Genomic DNA, 16,115 nt, shown 5'->3' on the forward strand with positions numbered 1-16,115 from the left:
ACAAAAAGTGAAAATACATACGAAGTTGAAGGAGAAAAAAAGTTAAGAAAAAGAGGGACTCAAACTAAGAGGTCCAAAACCTAAAGTGGAGTTTCAGCAGGAGAGCTACCGGAAAGGAGAAAATCAAAAGAACAGGAGAGGGCTTCCCTGGTGGCGCAGTGGTTGAGAGTCCGCCTGCCGATGCAGGGGACATGGGTTTGTGCCCCGGTCCGGAAAGATCCCACATGCCGCGGAGCAGCTGGGCCCGTGAGCCATGGCCGCTGAGCCTGCGCGTCCGGAGTCTGTGCTCCACAACGGGAAAGGCCACAACAGTGAGAGGCCCGCGTACCGGAAAAAAAAAAAAAAAAAAAGAACAGGAGAAAATCAAAAGAATAAAAGAAAAATAAAGCATATATCCTAGAATGAAAGATAGTGGTTTCTAGTTTAAGGGAGTCCACCAAGAGCTCAGTGAAAGGAAAGAAGAAAGGAAGGAGAAGAGAAAAGGAAAATAAAACCAAAGCAGATTTCTGACACAGGGGAAAAGACAAAATCCTACAATCATCCACAAAGAAAAAAACAGGTCATATTCCAAAGTTCAAGAATCACAATGGCATATAAGTTTTTAACAGTAACCCCTGAACATTGGAAACACTGGAGCAACGCTTTCAAAACTCTGAAGAAAAATGTCTACCCCAGAATTCTATAGTCAATAAAACTACTAATCTATTAAGAGGGTTAGATAAAGGCATTTTCAGACATGCAAAGACCCAAAAACCTTACTTACTAAGAAAAAACACTTATCTTAGGAAGCCGTTAGGAGATATACTCCCCCAAAACGTGAGAGAAAAACTGAAAAAGAAAGAGAAAGAAAGAAAGAAAGAGAGAGAGAGAGAGAGAGAGAGGAAGAAAGAGAGGAAGAGAGGAAGGGAGGAAGGAAGGAAGAAAACATGAAATCCCCGAAACAGGGAATCAAATTCAGAAGAGTAACATAGGCATTCACAAAACAATGGCACCAGCCATAAAGTGCAACCACTCCAGAATACAGCAAGAGTACTGTATAGATAGACAGATGACTCTAGAAAAAAAGAACTGAGAGATCACCTAAGTAGTTAATTATGTGGAGAGGAGATTCACAGTGAACCATTAAATGAGGCAATTATTAACTCTGGGGCAAACACATTTGCTCAAGAACAGTAATGTAATTATACTGTGACTCAATTTTAAATAATAATAATAAGAAAGAATACTCTGAAAAGAGAGGATGTTTCTTTTAAATAGCAGAATTCCTTATTAGCAGACAGAAGTTTCCAGAAACATGCCTACACTACAAAGGCAAAGGACTTCTGTAACATGAAGTAAATCAGAACTCAAAAACTTGCTGCCTGATTACAAAGGGTTGGAAAACTCATCTAAAGCACAGCAACCAGACATTTCTTTAAAGAGCAGAACTTTGCAGTACTATAGGTAAAGAACTACAGATTATATATTCTACGTCTAAGTCTCCGATTCAAGAATCAAGATGATTTAAAACACCAAAACTAAGTTCATTTTCGGGAGACAAGCAACTTAACAGCATTTATCACATTAATTTCTTTAAATAAATATTTCAGAATTAACATCCAATACCTGAGTCCAGCTTAAGGAGAATTATACTAGTGACTCTCCAAGGGTGGAGGGCCACACAGAGAATCAGCTCAGTCACACCTAGTACCACTGCCCTCCAAGTACAACCATCAGGTGCATGGAGGTGGAGTATGGAACTGAAGGAAAGATTAAATACCTCTGAACTTTAAGAATGCAAGTTTTGAAAGATTATCTCACATAGCAGCATTATTCACTGGAGTCAAAAGTCAGAAACACTGTAATGCCCATCAATGGATAACAAAATGTCATATACACATACAATATAATTCACCCTTAAGAAGGAAATTCTGACACACACCAGAACACAGATGGAGAGCATGAGGACACGTTGAGTGAAACAAGCCAGTCACAAAACAAGTATTGTATAATGCCACTTACATGAGGTACCTAGAGCGATCAAATTCACAGAGACATAAAGTGGAATGGTGGTTACCAGGGGCCAGAAGAAAGAGGAATGGGGAGTTAGTGTTTAATGGATACAGAGTTTCAGTTTGAGAAAATAAAAGAGTTCTGGAGATGAATGGTAGCAATGGATACACGACAACATGAATGTATTCAATGCCACTAAGCTGTACACTAAGCAATGGTTAAGATGGTAAATTTTATGTTATGCATATTTTGCTACAGTAAGAAAAAAAAGTTTGCAGCAGTAAATCGAAACCAGCCCAAAATAAGTAATTACCCCACAGAATTTGACACATTTGGCCTTTTTAAATTTGGGGTACTAATTTGTACCTATAAATATTTCTACCATAAAATTACTGCCATTACGTGAAAGGGCTCCACCACAGAAATGTAGAGATTCCAAATGACTATGATTACATTAAAAATTTCAGAGATGGAAAAAAAGTTTTAAGCTCAAGTATACTCATGGTTTTCATACTCAGGAACTGACCAGAGATGTCCTGGGACTATTTTGAGGAATGAAGGTAGACAAGACCACAGAGCTCTCTCCCACCTCCACAAACAGCCTGTCAGGCTCATGCACAAGATTTTATTTTAGGAAAGGAGCACAACACTGGCTTGATTCATATTCATTCCTGTTCATATTCATTTTCTCTCCCCCACCCCCTGCCATTCACCACACAAAATAATGAAAGTCACTATCCTAATTCAATGCCTGAACTAAAATCGGAGTTAAGTGACACACTGAAGGTCACAGAGACCATGATGACACTGGGATAGAAACCAGGACTCCAGTAGTAACAAAACAGTTAATCCAAGATAATAAGTTTAAAAGATAAAGCTTCCACAATTTAACCAGCAATAAGTGCCTACGTAATTTATAATTACTGTTCTGAGTTTTAAGATGATGCTCTACTGAGTAGACTCATCATGGAATTAAGAATACTAGTGATTGGGGCTTCCCTGGTGGCGCAGTGGTTGAGAGTCCGCCTGCCGATGCAGGGGACACAGGTTTGTGCCCCGGTCCGGGAAGATCCCACATGCCACAGAGCGGCTGGGCCCGTGAGCCATGGCCGCTGAGCCTGCGTATCCGGAGCCTGTGCTCCACAATGGGAGAGGCCACAACAGTGAGAGGCCCGCATAATGCAAAAAAAAAAAAAAAAAAGAATACTAGCGATTGGGCTTGCCTGGCAGCGCACTGGTTAAGAATCTGCCTGCCAATGCAGGGGACACGGGTTCGAGCCCTGGTCCGGGAAGATCCCACATGACGCAGAGCAACTAAGCCCACGCACCACAACTACTGAGGCTGTGCTCTAGAGCCCAAGAGCCACAACTACTGAGCCTGTGCTCTAGAGCCCGCGAGCCACAACTACTGAGCCCACGTGCCACAAGTACTGAAGCCCGCGCACCTAGAGCCCGTGCTCCGCAACAAGAGAAGCCACCGCAATGAGAAGCCCACACACCGCAAGGAAGAGTAGCACCCCACTCGCCGCAACTAGAGAAAGCCCACGTGCAGCAACAAAGACCCAATGCAGACAAAAATAAATAAATTAAAAAAAAAAAAAAGAATACTAGTGAGTAACTGGGGACTTCAAAACTTCTTTTAAAACTACCTCCTAGATGTTCTATGGCACAACTGAGCCTTTTTCTGTTCAAATATAATAAAGAAAAATGAGATCCTCTTGGTCTCAACAAAACAGAGCCCCTTAAATTTACAACATATGGTTCCCAAATGTTTAGCTTAAGCCCCCAAATGTATCTTTACTCATCATTATTTATTTCCAATGTTAGCTTTTAAGCTGGTGGTTCTTCTTGTACAATCCTGATACGTTGTGAAGATAAAAGGGCTGTTCTTTCAGAATAACAATCATATTTGGTGCATTCTAAATGATTCAGCACACTGAGAGCACTTGCACATCACTCAGCATGATGAAAGCACAGAACACAGCAGTGGACTATCTACTTCTGTTCATGTCAAATTTTATATACAGAACATGATTTTAGCACAAGCCTGCCACATTTATAAGAATACCCTTGGGGTATCAAAAAGACATATAGTGCCTAGCATAATCCAATCCTGATGGAAATGTCAAAAGTAGCCAAACATTTTTTTCCTTTCGTCTTTCCTTGCACTCTTTAGTTTTACAGCTTAATCTTTCATTTAAAGAGCCAAATGGCAAAATGCTAACATCTCTTACATCTAGGTAGCAGATACAAGAGTCTCTAACACTCACTTTTTCATGTGTTGGAAATACTTATAATTTTAACCAATGATAATTAAAAACCAATTAAAAACCAGGTTGTCTCCTGACTCTCTAAGGACCCAAATGAAAAGAATGATTTTTTAAAGGAAATAAACAATAAAGAAACAGAGATTTAGACAAATTTCTGAACACCTGAAAGCAGACAAAAATATCTAGACAAAGCAAAACTAATAAATTCCAAGGGAAGGGACTCTACAGTAGTTTCAAAAACTTGTCAGCCAAGTGCAGTGTAAAACCTTGTTTAGTTCCTGCTTCAAACTTGAAAAAAAAAAGTGATGAAGTGATCTATAATACTTATTTGACGATATTAAAGAATCATTTATCCTACTAGATATAATGATAATATTATGATTGTGTTTTTAAAAAGGAGTCCTTGTCTTTTAGAAACACATCCTGAAATATTTATAGATGGAATAATATGTCTGAGGTTTGGTTAAAACTAAGGAGGGTTGGGCTTCCCTGGCGGCGCAGTGGTTGAGAGTCCGCCTGCCGATGCAGGGGACACGTGCCCCGGTCTGGGAAGATCCCACATGCCGCGGAGCGGCTGGGCCCGTGAGCCATGGCCGCTGAGCCTGCGCGTCCGGAGCCTGTGCTCCGCAGCGGGAGAGGCCACAGCAGTGAGAGGCCCGCGTACCGCAAAGAAAAAAACCCAAACACTAAGGAGGGTAGAGGAACAGACAAAAGTAATGTTGGCCATATGAACTGTTGAAGCTGCTAAAGCTGACTGATAACTAATAGAGATTCAGCTACCACTCTCCAGTTTTGGATATATTTGCAACTTTCCATAATAAGGGGTTAAAAAAAATAGCAATAGAGAAAACTAGCACCCATAACACATGGTGGGAGGGGAGCATGCCGCCGAGACGAGAGATTGGTAATGGTCCCAACAGAACCTTAGAGAGGATTCATAGCTGGAAAGTATAAAAGCCTGGAAATGGAAGAGCGATTAAAATTCTTTCCAGAAGAAAGGTTTACTCAGCTCCTCCTTTCCTTTCCACCTGCCCCAAAATGAAAAGAGAGCATGTCTCTAAAGAAAACAAACATGCTATCTGGAAAAAACAATGCCTACTAGGGCAAATATTGGCCTACTCATTATGGCATCTAGAGTATTCCTGGCCTAACAGCCAGCACTCAAACCATTCAGAGAAAAGTCAAGTCAAGCCCACCAGTTGGCTGCCTCTAACCAGAGCTTCCAATAAGTCTTCTAATTTCCTCATCCTCAACTATCAATGGACAACCAAGAACTACTAGACATGTGGAAAAAAGCTGACACAAAGGAGAAAGACAAAGACAAAAGAAAAAGTGACCCTTGAGGAAATAGATTACCTAAAGTATAGAAAAGAATTTTTAAATTCCAGACTTTACATCCACAAATTAAGAGTAGGATACTAAGAAAAAGCCAGAATCAACTCTTAGAAATAAAAAATCAATTCCCAAAACAGAATATTCTATAGAAGGGTCAGGAAATAAAGGAAATCTCCTAGAATATAAAGCAAGAAAACAAAGAAATAGAAAATATAAAAGTCAAAGACCGAGAGAATTCAGAGATACCAAAACCAAATAACACACATTTCTGGAAGAGAGAATAGGAAAAACATGAAGGAATCTATCAAAAGAAAAGCAGCAGAAACTCTCAGAAAAAGATTTGTGACTCTTCAAACTAAAACAATTCATCCGGTACACAGAAAGATGATCCAAACCTAAGCCTATTCTCATATAATTATAGAACACCAAGAATAAAGGCAAAATGCTGAAAGTGAGAGAGAAATAGGTAATCTATAACTAACATCTCCACTACAGTGAAACAGATCTACACATGGTCCCCAAATTTAGCGTGCGCTGACACTCACCAGAAGGCCATTCTCCCCTCTCTCCACCTAACCAACCTCCTCTAGGAGGCTTTCAAAATCCAGTTCAAACCTTGTTCCTTTGTGAAACTTTTCACCAAGTTGTTTATCTGAAGTGCTCTTACCCCTCCTGCACCATTCATTTGACTTTTGATCTGTATTATCTTATGCCTTACTTCTTGAATTTCTGTCTTCTTGAAAGTTTATTTAAACTGCTATTTCTCAGAAAATAAGGACACTGTCTTAATCTTTTTTTTTTTTAATCGTCCACAGAATCCTGCACCCAGTAGACATCAAATGTCAGATGGATCTGAAACTAGTCCCTGGGACATAACTTCATTAGTTACTTATATTTCATCTTATCTTTTCCTAAACTCATTTAAAAAGTTTTATATTTATATCTATAACTAAAGTTCAAGAAGAACTGAATGCAAGGAAATTTTAAAAGAAGGAAACACATATAAATGGCATAGAGGTATCTTTTTCAAAGCCTCCACCTACTGCAAGTTATATCTTCTAACTGCAAACTTATCCTAAGCAGGGATCAACAGTGGTTTTTAGTGCCTGATAGTATTCAATACACAGGAAGAATACAGAGGATCCCTGTGGAAGGCAGTGGGAAGGTAGAGAAGATATGCTGCCCAAAGCAGGGAAACAACTGTCTCTGATGAGTATCAATACTAGTAGCTGCCTGTTCCTGATCCAGATAACAGACGAGTGCAATAATAAAACTCAAAGGCAGGGTCTAAAACTTTTACATACTAGAATCAAATTCCAAAGATTCTATCACAAAGATGCCTATTACTGTGTCCTCTCAAACTTTTAACACCTTCTGGGAAGAGATAAATAAGAAACCTAGCTGGTTACAGGATTATTATGAAGTAGTTTAAAAAAAGAAAGAAAGAAAAACCAAAAAAAGCCTGATAGACTCAAATTTTGGAAGAAAGCTTTTTCTTCACCACCCTGTTTACTGTTTAAAAAAAAAAGATTCTGTCCATGAATTCCCCTAGACATGAAGAAAGTCTAATGGGGAGAGAGTACAAATATGTAAATGTTTTTCTAGTTCTAAATGCAAATCAGGTTGTCTTTCTCTTTGTCCAAGGGGGCTTTTAAAAAAAGAAAGAAAGAAAGATTTGTTAAGTTTGGCGATTACTACATATCCTTCTTTTTTAGACTTCAAATTTGTGGTTCAGCTGGCAACCAAGGCAACAGAAATGGAATATGTTCAAGAATTAGTTTTGTACTAGCTTTCACTAGAAATTCTAGGAAATGAGGAAGGAGGTTCTTTTAAGGTTCTTTTAAGTTCTTTTGTACTAGCTTTCACTAGAAATTCTAGGAAATGAGGAAGGAGGTTCTTTTAACAGTGTTTCCTTGCTGCTGGAGCTCTGACTAATTAAGCAGTACTAAGAGTTTCCTTCCTCAATATGATTCAGAGAAGGTAACAAGGTTGAGCTCTGACAAGAAGTCTCATTGTGGACAGCAGTCTAATAAAGCTGACAGACACCACTCCCAGGCAAATAAACTGCCACTCAGTTTTCATTGAAAATCTCTTTCATTCCCCTTTAGGTGATAGGTTTAAGCATAAGAGCGTACAGACACACGTATCTGCTGCTTTCTTCTAGACACTGATGTTTTAAAAATAAAATATTTTCAACATTCCTACTGCTAGACAGTCTACCTTCTACCAATGTGTTACTGTTTGCAAATACAATGTATACCAAATGTCAAACAGCAATAAATGTGCCTCTTTGGGAAGAATAAATGTATCTGTAGTCTAATAAAGTTTGAATACAGATTGTTGAGGAATTATTACAAAACTATAAAATAATGGATTCTGACAGCTTTTTAAACCATACCTTCCACCACTTGCTTTATAGTTCTCAATATTAGAACTAGGTGAAAATTATTTTTCTGGATATTAGTAGAAATGTAAATCCACTGGCTTTGACCCTTCATGTTCTTGCCAGGTTTGAGAAGAAGAAAACATTATTATTTAATACTTCACTTCACTTTGATTCAAAGGCTTCTGTAAAATACTATTATGGCGAGATTGTTTTAAATTAACTAATATATTTCTAATACTCTTCAGTAAAATGCTACAATATCATTTCTATTTTTTAATTTAAAAATATTAAGGGAGTCAATTTTTAAAAAATCACTGACACGTACATATTCTTTCAATCTACTATGACATGGAAATCTTATAGACACTCAGTATATTAAGAATGGAAATCTATTTTGTCAACTAGTAAGTGGGGATGATTTGTGCAGATCTACAGGAGAGAGTTAAGTTTTCTTAAATACTACTTACAACTTAACTGGAAATTCAGAAGGAGAGGTAAAAATAATATTCTCAGAGTTCAATAAGAGAGAAACTAAAACGATATAAATGTAACTGGATCTTCAGCTCTTCCTTTCCCTTCAAGTCAACTTTAAAAAGGAAAATTGTGTTTGCCTACTTCAGACTACAGAATCAACAGCTTTCTATTTGAGTTCAAACAGTAATATTTCAAATGGCCCAGAGGATAACAGAAATACCAACCCCTCGACTTGAAAAAATTCATAAAACACAATAACTTTAAAACCCTTGCTTGAGTTGAGCCTTTTATTTGATTACCAGGAATACTCACATGTGTGGGTTTTGAACTCCTGCAGGATTGGGATTCAGAGTAAACCTTGCTGTAGATTTGAAAGGTGGATTTGCAAAATTCAACTTCAGTGCTTTGCGTTTACCTAAGAAATAACAAATAAAAAGTAAAAGTTTCAAGTACTATAAAACAGGTAGGATTCTGAGGGCAAAAGAAATTCACTCCAAAAGGCAGAAAATTTTGCTTTAACATATAATTAATATTTTGAAAGGTGGCAAAGAATTGCTCAGAATTAAGAAAAAGTAAATAAAAATGATCTAAAGTTGTTACTAACCACAAATCACTCATTATCTCCAAAACAACAGAAAACAATGCTCAGTGCTTCCAGTTTATATCGTTCAGAGATGCTAAGGCTTTTGTAAGTAAAAACACCACAATAAAAATCATTCCCCTCAGCAGATACACTGAAAAATACTAAAATATTAGCATCTTTCCAGTGTTACATTTTACTTCCTTAGTTTAATAAAAATCATTTTCCCTCGAATGTAATATAAACAACTGAGTGAAGAATATGAAGCATTCTGCAATCATAATGGCCTAAAAGCATTATGGTCCAGCCAACTTCACATTAATAACACAGGTATACCAAATAATCATTTTTGGGGAGGCAATTTCTTTGGTACGGGAAGGGAGAAAGTATCAATACCTTATATTATACCAAAAAAAAAAAAAAGTCCTCTACAGAAAAGCCAGAAAATTCAGAAAAGATAAAGAAACAAAAATGTATAAAATATTATATATACACCTATAAATATATAGGGTTTTAAAAACTTGTATATACACTTGAAAGTCCAGTTACCCCAAAATAATCATTATCTAATGCACACTATTTTCTATACATAGAGACATTATCTTTTCCTCTACAATTAAAATTGGATCACAATACTGTTTTGTAGTATGCTCTAGTCACTGACCATATTTTTTTCTATGTCAATAAATCTTACAAAATCATTAATGCAGGGGCCTAGTATATGGAAATTTTGTAACAGAGTTGGGTTTTCCCACATTTTTAGTACACCTTGGTTTCATGTACATATTAAGGATACTTTTCCTAGCACTCACTCTTCGCACTTCATTATACATATATCAATCAATACCTATTCCAACAACATCTCTGCCATCCAAGCACCTTCCCACCTCAGTGGATTCAGAAAATGGATTAGAGGGCTCAACCTGTTCAGCCCAGTGCTTTCACGGCACGTGAAGGCTGAGCGTGCCATGCTAGTCAGACAGGACTGCAGGACAAGAGCTGGATCAGCTCTCAGGGATGGGCCTTTCTACAGGATAACGGCAGTTCCTAAGAAGCTCACTGTCAGACATAACTATAGTACAACATGAATTTTCCTCATAAGTTGCCGTTTTGGGTTCCAAATTTTTTTTAAATAATTTTTATTTGACTGCAAGTAGAGAAAGGACATTCAAACTATACATGCAAAAGGTACTCCACAAAAAAATGGCAGATTTGACTGTATTAAAAAAGCAAACTCTGTATTTACCAAAAAACCTTTAAAAAATTAAACGAAAACTTGGGAAAATCCTTGTAATACAAAATCAGAAATTCTAAATATATAAAAACATCACACAAATGAAGAAAAAATAGAAAAATTGGCAAGGGTATGAAAAATTAAGCAAAATTGAGAAAAAATTATGAAAGGTACTCGTAACACCAAAAACAGCTAAAATTTTGGTTCATGTGAAATTGGGAAAGTTTAGAGGTTTTATTTTTACACATACATTTATTTTTTTTAAAATGATAACATGGTGATCAGAGTGACCAGGTAAAAGAATCACTAGCAAAATACACTGCTGGTAGAAAAGTAACCTCTGGTGAGAGGTTCAGCAATATACAAGAAGCTTCAAATGAATATGTTCTTTCACTTCTTGGAAATTTGCCTTTAAGAAATACTTAAAGTCAGAGGACTATTCGCAGGCCCTGCTAGATTCTGAAATTGCTTGGGACTGCTTGCTCACTCCTCTGAACCTTCAGTTTTCTCCCTTTTTGAATGGGAATCTCCATCACTGTTACCCAATGCCTGACCCACCACTGTATTTTGGAAGCAGATAACTCATCTTCTAGTTACTAGGTTCATAGATGGAGAAGAATTTTGTGTCACAGTGGATCATACTCAAGAGTCTCACCCCATACCTGATTTAGATGCTTTTGATGATGAGATTTAGGACTGGTGAACTGATGATGTCTAGATGAGGTCTGGATTTGAGCTGACGATGTAATGAGTTAAGACTTCTGGGGATGATGGAGGAGAGTGAATGTACTTTGCATGTGGGGCAGATGTGACTACATGGGGGCCAGAAGGCAGACTGTAGTGGACTGAAAAGGTGGCCCCCAAAGTACCAGAAGCTATGAATGTTACTTTATACAGCAAAGTGTCTGGAGATACAATTGAGTGAAGGACCTTTGCAATCATAAATCTGAATGAGCTCAATGCTTATGAACACCACCTGCCACGTGTGTGTGTGTCTGAAACTACCTGGTACATCACCCATGTTCTCTATATGATGAAAAGTGATAGAAGACTAAGATCAAATACTAAGGATAATAACAGAATATAGAATCACTGTGAAAACTATCCGAAGAAAAACACCAAAACTGGCCCTCTCTTCAAAAGTCCAATTTGACAGGACAGTAGCTAACCTTCCCAGGCAACCTTCCCACTACAGTTAAAACGTACTCAAACTGTTCTTTTGAAAATAAATATTTCTACCTAATACACACACAGAGAGAGATTCCTTTTCGCACTGCATTCACATTTAAACAAAAATAAATTGAGGTCTTTAAATGACATTTACTGCATAAATGAACAAGCACACAAGTAACAGAATGTGACATCTAACTAATCTAACTTACATAAATTAGATTTAAACACACTCTATACTTCAGAAACATCTGCAGCTATCTTGAAAACAGTCCAAGTATGTATTCTGATCTCTCACCAACAAAATATGACAAAGAATTCTATAAGAGTTCAAAGCCTCTGTAAGCGGCGATGACTCAGAGCCTGAGGTCGAGTTACACGGCCTGTTCTCAGCAGCACACCCCAACTGCCCAAATGATGATCAGTTTAAGAGGAACTCATGAGTGGTCAGCCTAGAGGAGGAGAAGGAACGCTCCAGAAAGTCCATCAAAGGTGAGATTCCGGGAAAGGCAGAAAGAGGCAGCTTTTACAATACCTTAAAGGCTATTTCTGAATCTCTGTAGGCATGAGCCTTTTTGTTTGTTTAAGCATCTCTTCCTCTCCCATTCACTTTCTCTAAGTAAGAACCTCTATTAGGTCTGGTCTTTCTCATCTTTACTTCTCTTTCTCAAGAGGCCCAAAAAACTAAACCCTAAAGGCAACCTGTCACCCTGTATTCAGATATTTTTAATAACAAAACTACAAACAAATAGGATATTAGATCAATGTGGATTTTTTTCAAAAGCCTGCAACAACTTCCACAGGGAGAAAAGGGTACAAGGAAATAAGTGATACTATAAATGGCCAGTGGAGGTTTTTCTAAGCTAATAGGGATTAAAATATTTGTACAAGTAATTTAAAGTAATTATCAAGAAAGACTATAAATCTGTGATTATAATTACCCCTTCGGTAAGACTGTCACCAAATAATCAATTCCTAACCAGTCAACAGAGATAAACAGATCCTCCCCTTTAACTACAGTAGGATAGAAACAAAATATGTCAAATATCTTAAATTATTCATATGGAAGAAGTTTCCCATCCAGAAGACTGTCTTTGTATACTTAAAACCCAAGTGCCTGATGTAGAAAATACTTTCAAATGTTCATTGATCTGGGAATAAATTTGACATGGACAGACCCAGACAACTAAAGTGTGGGTTAAATTAGCTAGAATAAGTTTCTGTTGTTTGCACCCAAGAACACTGACTGATAAGGAAAACAGTATTTGTCCTCATCCCACCACATTTCCAAAGCGCTGCTGTATCCTTTAGGGCAATACTGCCTCACTTTTTTCATGCCATAGCTTACACAGAAAATGAGGACATTTGTTCAACACAGCGAGAAAATCAAAATCATAGCTGGCCCGATAGCTGGCCGAGGTGTTTCAGCAGCCTCAGGCCTCACTCAGCCACTCCGAGGACTGAAGGGCCAGTCTTTCTGCATCACCCTTGAAATTCTGGTTTCAGAGCTCCGCCTTAACGGAACACCAGTAATACTTACACAGACTTTTCCATATCATGCATATGCAATTTCTTCCTCACAGTTCTCATGAGAGGAACGTTCCTAAGCATGGGATCTTCAAGAATATTCAGAACTATGATTCTGAAGAAGAAGGATTTGTCCAAGTATATCCATACTTACTACAGCCTAGGAATATCTTTTGCTCTAATTCTGACCACAGAACAACTCAGACTCACAGAATACTGAAGCCGAAAGTAAGACACATTTCAGCTTTCAGATCACTGTGGGTTATGCGGTAGATTGTTACAAAAATAGCCACCAATGGGGCTTCCCTGGTGGCGCAGTGGTTGAGAGTCCGCCTGCCGATGCAGGGGACATGGGTTCGTGCCCCGGTCCGGGAAGATCCCACATGCCGCGGAGAGGCTGGGCCCATGAGCCATGGCCGCTGAGCCTGCGCGTCCGGAGCCTGTGCTCCGCAACGGGAGAGGCCGCGACAGTGAGAGGCCCGCGTACAGCAAAAAAAAAAAAAAAGCCACCAATGAATCACAGCTCCCTGTGTCCACGCTTTTTTGCAATGTGACTTTACTGCTCTTCCCATCAACAGGTGGCATCCATTTCCCTCCCTCTTGAATCTGGGCAGGCCTTGGGACTTGCTTTGACCAGAATAATAGAGCAGAAGGGATGCTATATGATGTCCAAAGCTAAGCCTTATGAGCCCCTGCAGTTTGCACTCTCACCCTCTTGGAAAGCTACTGAGTCGAAATGGAAAGCAGTTCAGTCAGGCTTCCTTGATGATGAAAGAGCACATGGAGAGGCCCAGAAGTCCCAGCCACCCCAGCTGAGCTGAGACCGCCCCAACAGACCGACTAGCTGAATGCAGACATGTGAGTAACAAACAGAATCATGAAAAATTAAACAGCTGCTCTTTTAAGCCACTACTCACATGCTAAAGGAGCTGGGGAGAAACAATGAAAAAGTGATCAGAATCAGTCCCTCTGAAGGAACTCCTATCACCACCACAGGGGACTCCCCAGACCCAAGCACAGGAGAAAGTGGGAACTTGAACTACAATGGACAAATCACTCATATGATACCAAGTATTCCAAGCATCCCACCAGAGGTGGAGGAAAAAGAATTGCCTTAAATTCTCCTTTCTCCCTTGGCTCTAACTCCGAGTACCTAATTTTCAAAACAGAAAGAGTATCCAGAATAATTTTTTAAATTATCTGTAATCACCGGAAAAGAGGAAGACAATTCCAACTATGCAACCTCAAACAATTTCAGAAATGAGGAAATAAAGTGGTAGACAAGAACTTACTTTTATTCCCTTTTCTGCCTAAATTACTACCGTGACAAGTGCCCTAACTTATTTCATAAGCTCGAGAGAATAAGAGAGGAAGGATGTTGACTTGCAGTTAGAAGAAATGGGCAACTCTGTACATTTTAGACTTGCAATCTCAGGCCTTCCAAGTAGTAAATGAGCTACTACCAGCTAATATTATATTACTCCTCCTCTGCCAGCCTTTGGTACATCAGGGTGAGCAATTTCCAAAAATTCACAAAATCTCACTTAGAACACTGAACTCTCACCAGTAAAATAGAACACTGTCATTCATCCATGCAGCTAAGCATTTTGGAAACTGGACAGGGCTGAGTTTGTTTAAGAAACCAACAGCCCCTTTAGCACATTTTGACACTTTTGTGTGTAAGACAGATTTGGGGGAAGTCCAGTGTAATAAGTTCCATAGCCATAGGTGCAGAAATATCACACTTATACACAAGGTGGTTTGCCAGGCAGTGGGGACAAAAGGATAGACAAGGTAGTGACATAATTACAAAGACTATTTTCTTTGGCATCCTGCCAAAATTAAAAAGGACCATGGTGGGAGGAAGTTAAAGGGTAGGAATAGGGGGGAAAAAGTACTTTTGCTAGATGCGAAATGACCACCAATGAAATGCTGATAAAGATAAAAAGAGGGATATTTCTGTGGTCTAGTAATTCACACATCTGTAAAACCAAGATAAAAACCACCCCTTACTTGGCAGAACTACTGTGGGAAGGACTAATATGAGCCAGATGTCTATTACCAGCAAACAAATATAATTCCTCAGACTAAACTAGCCAATTCCTGATTAGTCCAAACTCTTCAAAAACACCCAGGGAGCAATCTAATTCAGGAAGACCCTCCTGGGATTACCAAGACAGCACAGATGTCAAGGCTTTACTGAGATAAACAGGGCTTGAGATGCCTGTCCACACAGTCACGCAGACAGAATCAAACATTCTGTTGAGCAGGATCTTGGCTTTGGATCGCCATGGTCCCAAGCTCTCCTGTGAGGTCCCCAGGTTCACCGAGGGGCAAAGAGGAAATCCTTCTGTCTGAACTACAAAGCCCCAGCTGAAATCATTACCTTTTGAAATGACAAGCTGGGAGAGAATATAAGGGCCTTACTGATCAATATGACAGCAAATATCCCAATTAGAAAATACACAAGGAACGTGAACAGGTAATTAACAAAAGAAGCAATACGAACAGAACAGAAATAAACCATTAACATGAAAAAATTATCAAATTCTTCTAGCTCTCCCAAAAATTAAAATTCATTTTTTGCCTTTAATCCCACACATAAATAAAGAGTCCTAATATCAATGTTAACAAAGGGTATGAGAAGCACCAGTCCCTTCAGAACTTGTCAGAGCTGTACTTTTACACCTATCTGTGGTTAGGTCATGCCCACCTTGCCCACTATACCCTAAGTATCAGGGGTGCAGAAACCATTTCTCATGTGCCTCAATGTCTAGAATTACACCAGACACATAAATCCTTAACACTTCTTCAGTAAACAAAAGGACACAGACAAATGAATGAACAAAGCACTGCTGTGAGATAAACTGGTTCACTTTCTCCATAAAAAGGGCCATACCTAGCAAACATCTCAAAATGTCCTTACGGCCAACCCATTCCTAAGAATTTATCCTTTAGGAAGTTAAAGGCAATGCAAAGAAAGTTATTCAAAGCAGAGACATCTGTGTTAGATTAGTTACAAAAATTATGGCATACCCATAATTGGAATACTACACTGCTACCAAGAAAACACACCATAAAGACTATTGACATCAGAATTAACTTTAACAGTGAGAGTTCTTTTTTAATCAGGCAATAAATAATGTG

The 16,115-nt window shown here is 38.7% G+C and overlaps 1 protein-coding gene across 3 annotated transcripts in view; it reads right to left on the minus strand.

The window, feature by feature from the left end:
* Positions 1–16,115, minus strand: part of MAP2K4 (mitogen-activated protein kinase kinase 4) — a gene marked incomplete at its 5' end in the record, with an annotated part of 104,929 nt that overhangs the window by 65,327 nt on the left and 23,487 nt on the right. For 2 of the 3 annotated variants that reach the window (XR_014298369.1, XM_082679781.1), the window contains one exon: positions 8,770–8,872. Coding sequence is in view for 1 of the 3 variants with exons in the window: in XM_082679781.1 (XP_082535907.1) it covers positions 8,770–8,872 (103 nt within the window). Of the gene's footprint in view, positions 1–8,769; positions 8,873–16,115 lie in introns of those variants that run through there. The other variant, XM_082679782.1, reaches the window with a different exon arrangement.

The sequence above is a fragment of the Grampus griseus genome (genome assembly GCF_964374135.1).
Source record: "Grampus griseus genome assembly, chromosome: 20".
Classification (NCBI taxonomy): Eukaryota; Metazoa; Chordata; class Mammalia; order Artiodactyla; family Delphinidae; genus Grampus; species Grampus griseus.